Below are 16,740 nucleotides of genomic sequence, written 5' to 3'. Positions count from 1 at the left end.
TTCCTTTTCTGACTGAGGACTTTGGTGCTGCCAGCACTCAGCAGGGATTTCTGGGGCAGTGCCACCATGCATTTGGTCGCGTGGGGCTGCTTGCTGTGCTGGGATGTTCCTGTCTCTGGCTACCCTCCTCGTTCCAGCTTTGCCTGTGGGTTTGTTTCCCGGGCTCAGCCTCATAGCGTGTCCTTGGTTTTGCCTCTGGTAAGGAGTAGCCCTGACCTGTGCTAGGACAGCTGTCCTGTGGTACTGACCAGCGATACTTTGGTGCCAGGAGCAGCTTTTGTTATTGCAATGAATCACATTCCTTACCAGAGCTGCTCTTACCAGGCTGAACACTGGATAGAGATGAGGATGCAGATGGTCCTTGCCACAGAGATGAAGTAACTCAGTAGGGTGGGAGGGAGTCAGGCATTGGGCATACCAGTGTGGTGCGCTGGCAGCAAGCGACTGGGCGCTATGTAGGGTTTGGGATGGGTGAGTGAGGAGACTGGGATGGAGATGGGAAAAGAAGGTGAGGGGTGGCAAGGAGTTAAGTAGGAAATAGTACCAGTGTTAGAGGCTGAAGGTCTGGCTGGAGTCCCATGAGGAAGCAGGTCTTGGCTGGTACCCACCAAGGCTCCAGCCAGGCACTAGAAGCTGCATGTCTCAGCACCACTGCCAGGTTCCCTGTTCCTCGAGGCTTGTGCATCAGGTAGGACTGGTGGCCCCCCAGCCCTGGGCACTCGGCACAAGCCAGGGCTGGGTTCTCACTGGGGCTTTGCCATGGGGTTGCTCTCTGAGGAGCCTCTGTCTTGCACAAAGACCTGGGTCCTGTGTCACAGATTGGGAACAATAACTCCCTTTCTCGCTGTATCCCGTTTCCTCTCTCTCTCCAATCCAGACCTGTCCTGCGCTCCATGTTCTCTTGCTCATTCCCCAATGTCCTTGTCCTCCAGCTGAGCCCATTTCTCTCCCCTAATACCCCTTCTTCGTCTTATTCCCCAGCTCCGAGAACTGATGCGTCCCCTGGGATTTCCCCATTTTTATACCTTCTGCTGGGATGGTCCTTTCTCTGCATCACTCTGCTGTTGTTTCTTCTTTCCGCTGGTACTTGCTGGGGCACTTGCGTTCACAGGGAGTGCACTGGAGTAAAGCCTGCCCTATACCTTCCTCCACCCAAACTCTTACCCCTCTGGGGGGAAGTTTTGGGCCCCACAGCCTGACCGATCCTCCTCCAGGAGCACAAAGAACAATCCCTGAGGTGACTTGTGCTGCCAGGGGCAGATTAAAGGCTGATCCCAAAGGCTTGCAGTGGGTCAAAGTTTATAAACACAAAAGGGCTTTAATACAGTGAGGCTTGGGAGGGATCAGTGCCCCCATGGGCAGCGCATGTGGTGGTGTCCTGGGCTGAAAGAACCTGGGTGCTACATGGTGTATGTGTCTGGTTGGAGAAATCAGAGCTGTGCTGGTGGAGGTACAGCCCATCCACAGAGAGTCCTTGTGGGGCTTGGCAGAAAGATGTTCGGGTTGTGTGCCCAGACCATGTGTCTGTGTCATGCTTGCCACAGACTGGCCTGGGAAGTTGGCTGTGGACAGCGTAAGCACAGTGGCACAGCACAGGTGCTGTGCTTAGGTGATTGATTTTAAGGGAAATGGTGCTCACATGTGTTTTTTAGGCTGAGACCTGTCTGCTGTGGCTGGTCCCTGCTTTGGGACTATGCTCTGCATCTCTGCATGTCCTGGTACCTCCTGGCTCACTGACCATCAGCAATAACACCCCACTTTCCCTCTTCTCTGGGCCATGAGCTCCACTGGTCCCCCCACAGCCTGTGACTGATCTGCAGACAGGGGCTTCTTCCTTGAGGGCACAGCAAGGTGGTCCTGCCCTGGCATCCCCTTGTGAACTGGCCTTATCCCACAGGGCTTTGACCCAGGACTGGACACCAGCAGGGAGAGGAGGCTCTGGCAAGATCCCAGTGCTCTCTGTGGCATCGTGTGCCCAGCCGATAATAGAGCAGGATGTGTGACCTAGAAGCAAGCACCGCTGCCCTGTCCGCCAGACACGAGCCACTGAACTTCTGCTGGAGTTCAGGGCAAGCGGGCAGTGCTGATGGCTGCGTTGCTGCCAGGCAGCATCCATGCTGTGAACAACACATGCATTTCAGTGTTTTCAGGTGCCCTGCAACAGCTTCAGGCTGAGTACTCCCTAAAATGTGAAATGCTAAGGATGGAGGAGGCAGATCCTCTGGTCTTCCTCCCTGTTGCCTGGCTCTGCCAAGGAGGGGTGCCTCTTGCTCTGTGCAAATGATCCTGAGCCCCTTGGGTGCATGGTCCATCCCCGTGGTGAGATCTCCTAGGAGCAGTGTGCTGCATTGGTGCCTTTCCTCTGTGGGATTACCAGCAGCCTGTGGTCGTGCTGGCTCCTCACCCTGCCGAAAGCTGCTCCTACCCTTCCTCCCGGGCTGCAGGACATGCGGAGCAGCACGCCGGCAATGGCAGCGTCTGCCTGAGCTCGGCAGGAAAGTGTTGTTAGATGGTGTTGGATGTCAAGGAGGGAAGGGAGCTAGTGCTTGCCAAAATGGGAGGGCCGAGAGGGAGTGAGAAAAGGGGGGAGAAAGCACGAAGGAGGGAGTGAGCGAAAGGGGGGAACTCGTCTGGGTCGCAAGCTGCTGGGGGAAGGGGGGTGGCGTTTAGCGCTCAGCGGGACCGAAGGGGCTCTGCATGGCTGAGCACGAAGGCTTTCTCACCTGCAAAAGCAGGCAGCTCCCATTGGTATCCTACTACTACTTTTTCCTGCTGGGACTCCTGCAAGGATTCCTCTTCTTGTGTGTTATCTCCCAGTGTGCTCATCGCAGCAGCAAGGTTGTTTCCCCCTACATTTTTGGGAGTGCTTTGCAGTCCATGCCGGGGCTGTGGGTGCTCAGGGCATGCATGGAGCTGCAGCATCCACTGCTGAGGTGCATCTATGTCTGTTGTGGTGAGCGGCAGGAGTTTAGCAGGAGACCTGGGACCACGTTTTGCGGCTTTCCAAGGAAGAAGAAGACGTGCTCCAGCGGGGAGCGTGGGAGGCAGACTGAAATTATGCAAATCGACATTTGGGCAGGGCAGTGGGTTAATGTTCATGACAAAGGGCTGCGAGACTGCTAATGCCCCCAAGTGGAAGGGACCGGAGTATTGCAGTATCCTTTGAGCCATGCCAAGGTCGGGGCAGATGCCGAGAGCCCAGGCAGGGCTCACCTCGATGCTCTCTTGCAGCGCTCAGTGCATGTGCCAAGGGGGCCCAACCCTGCGCAGCTGAGCTTGTGAGATGCCTCCCCCCGAGTGGGTGGCCTGGCTGTGCTGTGACTGCACCCAGATCCACGGGACAGGAAAACACACTCGGGTGGCTTCAACACATGGGGAGGTGCTCATGGGTGCTCTTAGCTCTGATACCAAGAGACCCACTGGGGAAGTCTGTTGTGTTGGGATGGGTCAGGCTGACTCCTGGATCCAGCTGCAGCCTTCAGGGTGTTCAAAGCTGGTGAGAGTCTGTCAGGAGGGTCCGGAGCCCCCTCGGCTGTGAGGGGAACGTGGGAGCCTGGGGTGGGTGGCATGGTGCTGACACAGCAGGGCAGGTGCCAGCATGGTGCTATTGCTCAATTCACGACACGATGTTCGAGTTGCTTTCTGTCAAGACAGAGCCCCTGGAAATGAGCAGAAAGTGGGGTGCTGGGGCGGGCCATGCCGGTTGAGGCATGTGCAGTGAGCCAAAGCACCACACACCAGCCCTTACCTGTGCCAGCGCTGCCCCAATGCCAATCCCCCTTGGCGGGGCTCCTCATGCTGATAGGCACCATCATGCTGCAGGAGGGAAATCCTGTCCAGGAAGCACATGCCTTTGGGAGCACCCTGTGCCTGGGCAAGTGACTCCCAAGCATCACTCCTGAGCACCAGAAGCACAGCAGAGATTAGTCACTTGGCGATGCTGGAGGGAGCCCCGAGGTCTGTTCCCATCTCTTTGACTCCTGGTGCCCCTAAGCACCCTCCAGCCCTTCCCAGCCTGGTTTTGCCATCGCTATCTGCTCTCCAGGGCTCCAGCTGCACCAGTGGCCCCCAGCAGCGCCCATGCCTGGATCCTTGCTGAGAGGAGGGCAGGATCCCGCTGGGCTTGGGGTCTCACATAGGACATCTGGTCCTGGGAAAGTGCGCCTCTTCCTTTCTCACCCCTGAGCTGGAATCTGCTCCTATTAATAGCAAGTGGCTGTCAAGAGCTGTTGTCAGCAGCAAGGACCGGGTGTTTGGCCCCACCACAGGACAGAGATGGTATCAGGGCTGGACTGCACCTGCTAAATGTTCTTCCATGTCCTTGCACCCCAGAAAGCTGACGGAAGCAGGTATAGATGCTGCCCCTTGCTGCTGGGTGCATGCACCCCTTCACCCCAAACCTGCCGTGCCCCGTCACCCCTCTGCTCCTGCCCTCGTGGGCTGGAATGAGCCAACAGCCTGTCTGCACTGACGAATGTGCTGGTGAGGACAAGTCAAAGGAGGAGCCCATGAATTACCTGTTGTGCCAGTCAGGGCAGGGGCATAATCCTTATCGGCCACATTTCCCTGCTTGGGGCAAATCGAAGCCCCACGTCCCTTTGCCTGGAGCTGGTTGCCTGTAAAAGGGCTGGTGATAGCCAAGATGTTTGATATGGGGCATCTACAAAGAGGGTCTGGGGCACCTCTAAGGCCAGCTTCAGTGATATGCCAGGAGCATGGGCTTTGCTGGCAGCAGTGGAGGAGTGATGGTGCAAGAACTGGTGTGTGGAGCAGTGGTCCACCAGTGTGGACCTCCTCAGAACCTGCCCTAGGACGGCTTTGCTCTCTCTACATCTGCACACTGAGGACCCAGCCGTGCAAGGCTCAGGGCATGGTGAGGTTTTCTACACCAGGGTGCATCCTGCTCTGCCATGGCCAATGTGTGCCCCATGGGCGACATGTGGTGTGCAGAGGTCCTGGCGTGAGCTCTCCCCTCCTCCCCCTGCTTGTCCTAGGGTAAGGGTTTGCATGTAGTAGGACTCCTTTGTAGCTCTGCCTGGGAATTTGCCTGGTCAGGAGTTGGGGTAGCAGGCTGCCGGGATAGGAGCTGGGTGTTTGGTCTGGCATGTTTTCCTGCAGCAATATGTCCCCATGGCAGGGGCACTCTCTGATAAGGAAGACAAGGCTTTGGTGCTCATTTACTTCCTCTGCTGTGAGTCCCAGGGCTGCTTTCCCCAGCAGGAGGAACGTGTCTGTGCGGTGCAGTGCATCTCACTGCCCAAACTCCTCACGGTGTGGGAGCTGCTCTTCCACACACCCACTCCATGAAAAGAGTGCCACCAAGACAGCCACTTCCCTGGGTGCTCTGGCTTATGAACCCTGAGCAGGGAAGCTGCAGACCTGCCTTCATAAGGGCTTTGTCTTGGGACAGAGGGAGGTTTTGGCTGCTCTGGAGTAGCTGTGAGAGTGCTGATACAGCTGCTCAGTGACGGAAGCCAATATCTGTGATTTTTCCATTATAAGGATAATAACAAAGCGTCAAACCCCGGTGTTTTCCCTCTGGCCGATGCGTGCAGGAGACTTGGCCCTGCTCAGAGGAGGCAGTACCTTCTGCGAGCATCACCCTCAACAGGGCAGGGAGAGGAGTGGGGAAGTGGAGGCGTGGAGGGGGCCTGGAAGCAGTGTGAGCCCAGAGACCTGCTGTCAGGGCTGGGAGCACTGCCTGACAGAGGTGTGTTTGCTGCCAACCTTTCCCTTCCATTCATGTGGTTTTCTTCTCTGTTTTTTTTTCAAGGTCCTGGCCACAGTCACTGGAGCTATGAAGGTAAATACCCTGCAGTTACTCCTGCTTTTTTCCTACCACCCGGCAGACCTTGGGCCTGAGCCAGCCGTGGTTAATGATTACAGGGCTCCTGCGTGCACTCCACGGCTCACCTTTCCCTCCTGCCTGAACCTGATGCTCCAGCGATGCCCGGACCTGGGCATGGATGGACTGGAGAGCTGAGGGTTATTTTGATTTGAGCAGGAAGTGGTGGCTCTGCCGAGGGTTTCCACAGCCCCCTCAGGGTGTGGGAGTATGCCCTTCGGGGCAGGGAGTGAACAGAAGCTCCCCTGATCCTGTGCTAAGCGGGGCAGCAGGCTGGGCTCTCCAGGCTGGAATTGCAGCCTGTGCTGGACTTTGACCTGCTCAGGGATTATCTTGTGTCCTCACCTCTATCCTCTGGCACCCTTCCACCCCATCCTGCCAGGCCCTGCCCTCCCATCATGGCTTGGGAGGGCTTCTCCACAGCACCCATGATGGGCATCACTGCAGTGCTAGCACAAACAGATCCTGTCTAGCTGCAGTGGTGGACCAGGCCACAGCACCATCACTCTGCTTGGGACCAGGGGCTGGCTTGGATCTGCTAATGCCCAGCTCCATCTTTATGGAGGTCCTGTGAGGGGCTGGGAATGAGCCTGGGTTTGCATGGGGCCAAGACATGCTAGAAACACTGCAAGGGGAAGTTTCTGAGGCATCAGCCGTGCTTATCCCAGCTGTGGCACTGGCAAGAGGTGGCAGGTTAAGCAGCCACCCCAGCCATATGGTTGTACTGGTGCTGTACTGGTGCAGTTAACAGCTGTGTTAACTCGTCAGACCTGTGTCTGTGGGCACTGCAGTACCTCACTTGAGCAGCAGCATGGGTGAAGTGGTGGGTCAATACCTACCAAAGGCCAGGCTGTGCAAGGCAGCAAGCGTGTGATGAGCTGCAGAGCAGCAGCTTCCTGGCTTGCCAAGTCCGCTTGTAAATGATCTTCTCACACTCTTCCCAAACACCCCAAAAATAGACTTTCCTGGCAGCTCACCATACTGCAAGACCTTTCCTGATACAGCTGAATGCAGTCACATGGTGGCACAGAGCTGCTCCCAAGCTAAGTTGATGGAAACTAACCTTACATGCATGTCTTATTCCCTGGGCAGTGCCTGTCCCCTTCCCTGCCACCCACCAAACCTCTTTTCTGGCAGGCTCCTTGCCCAGGTGGTCTCACTGGCATTCCCCCCCTTCCTCCTCACACTAGGCTTGGAGCACTGGAGCGTGGAATACCCAGACTGTAGGGGCACCATGCAGTCGCCCATCAACATCGAGACGGCCAAGACCATCTTCAGCCCCGAGCTGCGGCCGATCCAGCTCTCTGGATACAGCCTGCCCGTCAAGGAGAAGCTCAGGCTGAGGAACAACGGCCACACAGGTGGGAGCAATGGCACAGGCAGAGGCTGGAGCATAAGCAGAGCCCACTCAGCCTCTCCCCGCAGGACTGGGCTGCTCTGATGCCCTTCCCCTGGGCTCTGGGAAGAGAAATCTCTTGCAGGCTGCAGCCATGTTGCCTGCAAGGTCAAAAAAGAAGCACTGGGCTGTGGAGCCTTTACAGGCCTTTACATGTGCTTTCCTGGCTGGAAAGGAGAAACCAGATGGAGAAATTGCTACTCACTGCCTTTGGGAGCTCACTCCAGGAATTTAAAACCCATGTTTACTTTAAAAATGTGTTGCTGGTATTTCTGATGCAGGTTTGCAGTCACTGGTTCCTCCCCTGCATTTCAGTTTCAAAGGACTAGTCAGTCTCTGATGTGACTTAGACTTTAAGGTACCTGCCTCTTAGTCCTTTAGGACACAATGTTGACCAAGTTCTTTTAAGTCTGTGCTTCAGGATGCTATCTCAAGATCTTAAGAAATTTTTATAGGTCCTTTATTTCCCTTCCCCCATTTTAGAACTTTTTTTTGAAAGCCTGGACACAACTTGTTCAAATTATTTTAGTATCAGTCTCCCTATGCCAGGTATTGAGGAAAAACACATCTCCTTCCTGCTCACCACCCCACAGCTCAGGATGGTGAGTCCTGGTTGCTACCAGCTTTTTCTGGGACAAAGCTGTTTTGTGCACGTTGGTGTCTGCCAGTCCCCAAGGTGGTTAAGAAAGGGACTTAAAAACTTGCTGACGGTGTGATAAGACCTGACACAAGCCCTAGCAAGATGGAGCTAATCTGTGTATACAGCAAACTCAACAGGTCAGACTCGCTGTGCATGGTCCGATCAGCCGCGCCATGTATGCACGGGGCTTTATATTGTGGCCTCCTGCCCTAGCGTGCCTGCAGAGTTAAACTCGTTGAGCTCAGTAGTTGCTATTTTAGACACCCTGGCATCTGGTGTTGCTTGGTGCTTAGAAAAGCAGTCCGAGAATTTTCAGTGGGGTGGGGGGAAGCAGTTTCTCACATGCCTATAAGATGCCTTTTATTTTTTTTATTCTGGCAATGACCAGTCTGTTTTATGAAAAGCCATAAATAAATAAAAAGTTGCAAGTCCAGTAAGAAGTTTGTGCAGTTACTCCTCTTTGTAACATAAAGCATATATGCTGTGTAAGCTTTTACAAAGGCCTGAAAATGACTCAGGTAGCTAGTGAAAAGAATGCAATGATTTAGATATACAAAAGAAATGTAATAGCAGATAAACTTCCAGGGAACAAGCACTCTCCCACTTCCTGTATTTGAGTTTTGTGTCTCTGAACACAGTGGCAATGAACATGAGAGGACAAATGACTCATCACAGCCCTGTTACGTGGTTAACCCCAAATCGGTGCCCTACTTTGGTGATGTGACTAAAGGACACTTCACCTATAAAGGAGGAAGAAGAAAAAAAGTCTATACTAAACATGAGGAAAAGGTGGTTAGAGGGATAGAACAGCCTTTCTCAGGGTCTAAGGACACTCCTGATATTTTTGCCTCGTGTCACATGATGGTTGGAGTTGGAAGGGACCTCGAAAGATCATCCAGTCCAACCCCCCTGCCAGAGCAGGATCACCCAGACCAGGTCACACAGGAACACGTCCAGAGAAGGAGACTCCACAACATCTCTGGACAGCCTGGTCCAGGGCTCTGTCAACCTTACAGTGAAAAAGTTTTTCCTCATGTTCACATGGAACCTCCTATGCTCCAGCTTGCTCCCGTTGCCCCTTGCCCTGTCATTGGACATCACTGAGAAGAGCCTGGCTCCTTCCTCCTGACACTCGCCCTTTACAAATTTATAACCATGAATGAGGTCACTCCTCAGTCTCCTCTTCTCCAAGGTAAAGAGACCCAGCTCCCTCAGCCGCTCCTCAGAAGGGAGATGCTCCACTCCCTCCATCATCTTTGTGGCTCTGTGCTGGACTCTTTCAAGCAATTCCCTGTGCTTCTTGAACGGAGGGACCCGGAACTGAACTCAGTATTCCAGATGGGGTCTCACCAGGGCAGAGTAGAGGGGAAGGAGAACCTCTCTCGACCTACAACCACCCCCCTTCTGATACACCCCAGGATGCCATTGGCCTTCTTGGCCATGAGGGCACAGTGCTGGCTCATGGTCAGCTGCTGTGCACCAGGACCCCCAGGTCCCTTTCCCCTGATCTGCTCCCCAACAGGTCAGCCCCCATCCTGTACTGATCCATGGGGTTGTTCTGCCTCAGATGCAGTACCTTTCCCTTGTTGAATTTCATGAAGTTTCTCCCCACCCAACTCTCCAGCCTGTCCAGGTCTCGCTGAATGGCAGCACGGCCTTCTGGAGTGTCAGCCACTCTTCCCAGTTTTCTGTCATCAGCAAACTTGCTGACAGTGCACCCTGTTCCCTTGTCCAGGTCATTGATGAATCTGTTGAATAGTATTGGTCCCAGTCCCTACCCCTGGGGGAACCCCACTAGTTTCAGGCCTACAACTGGACTTGGTGCCGCTGACAACAACTCTCTGAGTTCTTTCCTTCAGCCAGTTCACAATCCACCTTACTTCCCAGTAATCTAGACCACAATGTGTCCAGGTAACTCAGCTTTTGGATTTGCCACACTTCTACATGAGTCCAGGATAGCTGCCTGAAACACACTGAAGGAAAAGACAAAACCAAGTATGCGTTTGCTGCACCCAAAGAGGCAAAATTTTAGCTCTAAATGCTTTCAAAAGATTCAAAATCTTTCAAAAGATTCCATGCCACCAGCTCCAGTGCTGTCAGACACTCACAGACTGCTTCATTTGAAATGTCCCAGCTCGCCAAGCACTGCATCTGTCTCCGTCCAGCTGCCCTGCTCTCATAGCTGTTCACCACTCTTAATATTTTTCTCCATGAATTTTGTCCACAGTCTCTTTATTTTATTCTCACTTACTGAAAAAATTATTGGATAACACTTTCCAGCATTTTCGTAGCAGCTATTTTTGAAGCTGATGTATTCACTAGGGTGTCCTACCACCTGAAGACAAAAGTTGAACCCTACCACATGGGCACGGCTCTGAGTATTGGCCTGCCCATATCCTCATGAAAGATGGAAAGCACGTTTGTTTGTTGTGGCCCATTTCCACAAGCCTAGGGTGAATTGATGTCTCCTGTGGAATGGACTGGGCTTCATCATTTACTGACCAACCTCTTCCTTCTGCTTCCGCAGTTCTCCTCGAGCTGCCCGAGTCGCTGGCCATCACTGGCGGCTATGCCCAGCAGTACCGAGCTGTGCAGCTCCACCTGCACTGGGGCTCGCCATGGGGACCCGGCTCGGAGCACACCGTCAACGGTCACCGCTTTGCTGCGGAGGTAAGGAGCCCAGTGGGTGAATCCTCTCCTCTCCCAGTGCTGGGAAGGTGCTGGAGGGCTGTCCTGCTGCCAGCCTGGTCCGAGGCTGGTGGAGCTGGAGCTGCATTGGTCCCCAGGCTCAGGGAGCCAGCTCTCAGGGCGGCTGTGAGCAGTCTGCTTCGGAGATGTGGGGACTGTTTACCCTGTACACACTGTCCTCCTGCTCTGTCAGCTTCCATCTGGTTCTGTCTCCCCTTCTCTAGCTGCTGTCCTTAAGCTGAGACTGACTCTGTGGTACGGCCCCCCAGTATTTAGGGCAGAGTGCTGGTTTGTTGTCCATGACTGCAGAAGTGAACTGCAGGCAGACCTTCACGCTTGCTGCTTCACAGCAGCATGTTTTCCTGGTCCTACCAGCACATTCCCTGCCTAGGAGGGGTGCTCAGCATGGGTGCATGTCTCTCCAGGCCCTTGCTCCAGCAGGCTGGAGCCCTGCGGGGGTGAGACCTCCTGAAGGTCCCCTTCCTGCATCAGGGTCATACGTTTTCCTTCCAGATCCATGTGGTCCACTACAACACCAAGTATGACAGCCTTAACGAGGCGATGGTCCACCCGGATGGCCTGGCTGTACTGGGAGCCTTCCTGGAGGTGAGTCCTGTGGCTCAGCTCTGGGCAAGAGCAGTGCAAGGGTGGAACTGGGGTAGGCAGAGTCAGACACAGTTTTGAGGACAAAGGTGCAAATGTTCTTGGGGAGAAGAGGAGACAGCCCTGATGGGAGGGAGTTGTCACTGGGACAGAGTGACCCTCGCAGGGAGTGATTTCTCCCTGCTGGCACTGCCATCATCAGCCGGTCTCCGTTCGGCCTTGGGGCTTGTCATTACTGTGCGGTCTCTATGTTGCAGGTTGGGCCAAGGGAGAACCCATACTATCAGCAAATACTTGAGCATCTGAACAAAATACAAAGAGAAGGTAAGGTCCTGTCGCACCTAGTACTTGTCTCAGAGGCTGCAGCCCAGCAGAGAAACTCGCTGCACAGCAGAGAGAAGCTGCAGCAAGTATTTACCTTATATATGTGGGAAGGGAAGCATTGCACAGCTTGTACAGAAAAGGCTCTCTAAGGTGCCCTCTGCTCACATATGCTTTTCCCTGTCTCCATGGCAAAGCTGCTGCTCTTTCTCCAGTGCAAGGTGGACCCCAGCACATGTAGTGTCAGGCTGTCCATGGTCTCCATGCTGATCCTGCCTGTTGTCCTACACAAGGCTGCCCCCATCTCACTCCCATGGTGTTTCCTCTCCCAGGTGAGGAAGTCCTGGTGCCTGGATTCAACATTGCAGGTCTGCTGCCTGCCAACTTGAAACACTACTTCCACTACAACGGCTCTCTGACCACCCCCCCCTGCTACCAGACAGTGAAGTGGACAATCTTCAACCAGACCTTGCTGCTCTCTTATGACCAGGTTTGTCAGGGCAATGAGCTCCACGCTGGGTCTTGCCCAGCCGCTCCCTGCAAGCGTGCACCAACCATGCTACTCTCCTGGAGCTCTCTTAGCTCCTGAAGGTGAGATGCACTCAGCTCTGCTCACACCATTCTCCTTTCCAGATGTCGATGCTGGTGATGAGCCTGAGACACGATGACAGCAAACCTCTGCTGAACAATTACCGAATGGTGCAGGACCTGAACGGACGGCGGGTGCTGTCGAGTTTCCAGACCACCCTCCCTTCAGTGAAGCACCTGCCTTCTGGTAAGGCACTCGTGAGCACGCTCAGGCTGCGCCTGGCTGTGGGGATGCAGGGATGGGGTGAGGAGCAGGAGTCAAGGCCTCCTGTCTTTTTTGGAAATGCAGCATTTGCATGGGTGGCTTACAGCAGTGCTGGTCTTGAGGTCCTGCTCTCCACCATTTATGCATTTGTCTTACTTTGGCAAGTGGAAGATTAGTTTCTAGAAGCCATTTTATACTAGGTCTTGCAGATATAACAGTAGTGAGGCTAAGGGATGTATGGTCAAGGGCAACCAGACAGGTCCTATCATCCCAACTAGCTTCTTCATCCCCAAACTTAATAGTGAAATTCAGTAGGAGCTGCAGCGAGCACCCCACTGCCAAGCCCCGTGGGAAGGGCAGTGCAGGATTTCCCTCCCAAAGGCTGTGCTGTGGGGCCAGGCAGCCACCCTGGCTGGGTGCACAGCCCCCGACCCAACACATCTCCATCTGCTCGTCCTCTGTGCCTCCTTGAAGGCCTTTCTTGTGTTGGTGGTTTCTAGCAATGAGTCGAAATTCCTGTTAACCCTCAAGTGTGACTATCGCTTTCTATCACCGAATTCTTGCCTGTTGCTGCTCTCTAAGGCCACTGCGTTTTTTTCTGTCCAACATCCTGTTTCTTTTCTGTTTTGATGGCTTTTCTTACACCTTGTGTCAAGGTGACTAACAGGAACAGCACACAGGTTTGGTCCCAGGCCCTCAGGCAATGCCTGGGCAACCACACACCGCAGTGCAAAGCACTTCCCTTCACCATCACTAGTGGCTGCAGGCTTTTAATCACCGTGGTCTTCAACCTGGCTCGCAGTTTCCCATGTGGCACTGCATCAAATGCTTCACTGAAGTTGGGAGAGATAAAATCTACCGCATTTTCTTTGTCTAGAGTATCACTTATCAAAGAAGGATATCAGGTTAGGCTGGCATGCTCTATCTTTGGTAAACCTGTTAGATACTTTATCGTATTTTCCATTTACCTCCAAGCCTTTCTTTTACCACTTTCTTGCAGAAGCTGTTCCAAAGCCTCCAGCCACCGAGGCTGGGGTGAGGGGGAGGTTACCCACCTCACCTCTTTCGTTTTTTCCTTTCCTTATTTGCCTTTTCTATCTGACAACTCTCACTTTAACAAAGCAACAAAGCCACAAAGCCCTTATTCCTGAAGTACCAGGACCAAGTCCCAGTACTCCTGGATGAGATTACTGAGTCCCTTGGCTTTTGTGCATGGGGTTACTGGGGTTTTCTCCCATCTCCATGCTGATAACTGCCTGCTTTAGCCCTGGGGCCATTGAGGTGCAGTGCTGTGGGGTCACGTCTTGCTTTGCTTGCAGCCGTGCGTCCTGTGCCCATGCTTGTTGATCGTTCCCCATTCACCCCCAGTTCGGGAGAGCCGCTCCTGCCCCTGGGTGCTGGGTGAAGGCGCAGATAGTGCCAGTCTGTGTGCAATACCTGAGCTGTGTACAGATGATAATGCCGCTGTTTAACAGCCACGCTGTCACCACGGGTAAATATTTGCCCAGCTCAGCTCCAGCCCAGCCTGTAGGGCCACCAAGTCATCCCTGTGCTGGGTTCACCCCCAGTTCGGGAGAGCCGCTCCTGCCCCTGGGTGCTGGGTGAAGGCGCAGATAGTGCCAGTCTGTGTGCAATACCTGAGCTGTGTACAGATGATAATGCCGCTGTTTAACAGCCACGCTGTCACCACGGGTAAATATTTGCCCAGCTCAGCTCCAGCCCAGCCTGTAGGGCCACCAAGTCATCCCTGTGCTGGGTGCTCTGCCACTAGCAGTGGCTGCCTCCTCCTGGGGAGCTGCTCACCATCTTGCTGCAGGCAACTGCCTCCATGGTTGCTGCCTGCAGGGCTCATCCCATGCCCCTCTCTGGGGTCTCCTGTGGGGCTTGGTGCAGTCATGGGATGCCATGGTGCTCAGCACCCTGTCTGCCTTACTTCCCAGTCAGTGGCAGCAACAATGCAGGAGCTTCTGGCTGGGCTCAGCAAGACTTTTGTGTGGGCTGTGGTTCAGGGTTCCTTTTCATTTTCCCTTCCCTCGATGTTTCTGGCGGGGTGTCAAGGCTAGGCTTCCTGCAGCAAGATGCTGCAAGCTGCTGGGAATCTGGCAGGTCTCCCCTGCCCACTCACAGGCAGCCTGAAGCCGTGCAGGCTTGACACAGCCCCTCCCAAACACCTTGGGCAACCTCTTGACTGCGCTGTGTCTCTCTTGCAGGTAGTGACGACTCAGCAGCAGGAGGTAGGTGAAGGGCTGGGCCGAAGGAGGGGAGGGTGGCTGGGGAAGTGTACCTGCCTGGGAAGGGAGGTCCTGGCAGCCACTTGCTGAGGTTGGAGGACAGGCAACCACAGTGGGTTTGCAGGGCTGCCCTAGCATCCATGCAACTGGCTCTCATCCTCTTGTCTCTTTGTCTTTTTTGCATAAGGACACTCCAGCTCTTCATTTCACGCAGGTAAGCGTGCTCAACCAAGGCTGCTGCCTTTCTGTTCCCCCTGCCTTCGGGCTACCAGGCTGCTCCAGCCTTGCCCCATCTCCCTCGGCTGATAGCAACAAGGGACCAGCCCCAGTGTAAAGCGCCTGTGCTTGTCTTGCAGGGGATGTGCTGGCTGTGCTTTTCGGGGTGCTCTTTGCCATCACAGCATTGGCCTTCCTGCTGTACATTTACAAGCACCGCAGCCAGAATACACGGTGAGAGATGGGGAGCTGCAGGAGTAGGGGGCCTGGGAGGTGGCATGAGAAGGGGGTTTTTGGTCTCTCAAGCAGCAAGATGGATTAGCAGAGCCCCACTGCCTGCTCTAAAATTGCCCCTCTTTTCTCCCCACCAGGCTGGACTCACCAACCAAATCCAAGGTGATCTACACTGCAGCCACCACTGAGAACACTGCATGAGCGCCAGTCCCACAGTCTGCACCCCAGCTCCCCTCACTCCCACCCCAGGCTGAGGCAGGGCCAGCACTCCAGCAGCCCTGAGTCACACGGGCCTGCCCACACGGACTGTTTGCCAGGGGCAGCATCTGGCCCCAGCAGGTATTTTTGTTATAAAAAAAGGTTAAAATGTATTAAAAAAAAAAAGTAAAAGTCTCACATGGTACCAGCCGTCTCTGCTGTCCTTGTGCAAAGCTGTGGGGCAGGAAAAGGCACCAGTGGAACTGGACCTACAGCGGAAAAGGGTGCACAGGGACTGCTTCCCAACCAGCAGAGACAGCATTGGCCTCTGTGCCCCAGGCAGAGCTCCAGAGCAAGCAGCACAGGGCTCCTTGCACCGCCTGGCCCTGCCCTCCATCGCTCTGGGACATCTTCCTCCTCTTATTTGTGCAAAGCATTGGAAAAACATAGCTGCAGCTTGGTAAGGCTGGAGAAAGGCAGAGCTGAGGGTGGCAGGACCGCTGCTTCCTCGCTGGCCAGGCCCCACCCAGCTCCCCTCCTGCTCCAGTGTAGCTGGAGCGGTCTCAAACCTACAGCTGCCTCCCGCTTTTCCTGGTGGCTCCCCTGCAGCTGGAGCCAAGCCCCAGGGAGCTCTACAGCCACACCAAAATCAAGAGAAACAGGTCAGGTCTGGGAGAGGAGGAACCTGCAGATCTCCAGCTCTCAGCAGCCTCCACCCCAAAAGCAGTGTAACCAAAACCCAGCCTCTGCTAGGATGGACAGAGCAGGAGCAAGACCTCCAGGCAACCGCGATCTGCAGCTGCCAGACCCTGCTCCAGTCGCAGCAGCACTGCTCACCACACACAGCCCTGCTTCTCTGTGGTATTTCTTTTTATTGGTATAAAAGCCCACTGTGGATAAAACCGCCTTCTCAGCCCTGTGCCAAATGGCAGCTTCTCCCTCCCAAGCCTGTGGTAAAGCATTAGGACTGGTGCTGCCTGAATATCCCCAAGTGCAGGAGAAGGCAATGATCCACTGGATTGGCCCCTTGAACCCCCTCCCCAAGCTGTGCTGGCAGCAGCTGCAGGCCTGCATCTCCTCCTGAGCCCTCTACCACCCTCCATGTGCGCTGGACCCTTTGGGCACCGTTTTTTCCCCATCCTTCCCCCACCCTGGGTGCTATCAGTGCCCTCACATCCCCAGCACCATCCTCCCTGCACCAGGATGCCAGCTCAGTGCAGCTACTGCATCCAGCACCAGAGCCAGGGCTCCCAGGGCAGCGAGGCTGGGCAAAGAGGCAGAGAAAGCAACACCACAGCGGTCACCCCAACTCAAGAGTGCGGCAGCACCTTGCAAAGCTGCTTCTTTCACCCTACAGTGAGGCGATGCGGGTCCCACACCCCAGCACAGGGGAGGGCATGTCTTCCATGGCAGGGGGGCAAAGCGATGGGTTTCTTTGGGCCCAGGTCTCTGGCAGTCCAAGGTAGCATCCTACCCAGGCAGGCTAACTGGGACTCTGCTCGTGGTGGGACTGGCTAAGCCAGGTCCCCCAGAACTGAGCTGTTCTTCAGGGGCTCCCAAAGGGGCATCAGAGAG

General features: G+C 54.7%; 1 protein-coding gene across 1 annotated transcript; it reads left to right on the top strand.

Annotated features, from left to right (window-relative positions):
* Positions 1–5,773: 5,773 nt before the first annotated feature.
* CA14 (carbonic anhydrase XIV) lies at positions 5,774–15,168 on the top strand (the record flags this gene model as incomplete). Its single annotated transcript, XM_010182034.1, has 11 exons — positions 5,774–5,803; positions 7,036–7,206; positions 10,409–10,551; positions 11,083–11,175; positions 11,430–11,496; positions 11,826–11,983; positions 12,127–12,268; positions 14,497–14,520; positions 14,705–14,731; positions 14,874–14,967; positions 15,105–15,168. Coding segments are annotated over 11 exons (1,013 nt in total), but the record flags the coding sequence as incomplete, so codon positions are not given.
* Positions 15,169–16,740: the final 1,572 nt, after the last annotated feature.

Source organism: Mesitornis unicolor, unplaced genomic scaffold (assembly GCF_000695765.1).
Source record: "Mesitornis unicolor isolate BGI_N332 unplaced genomic scaffold, ASM69576v1 scaffold34493, whole genome shotgun sequence".
NCBI lineage: Eukaryota > Metazoa > Chordata > Aves > Mesitornithiformes > Mesitornithidae > Mesitornis > Mesitornis unicolor.
This window is presented reverse-complemented; position numbering and strand designations above follow the sequence as displayed.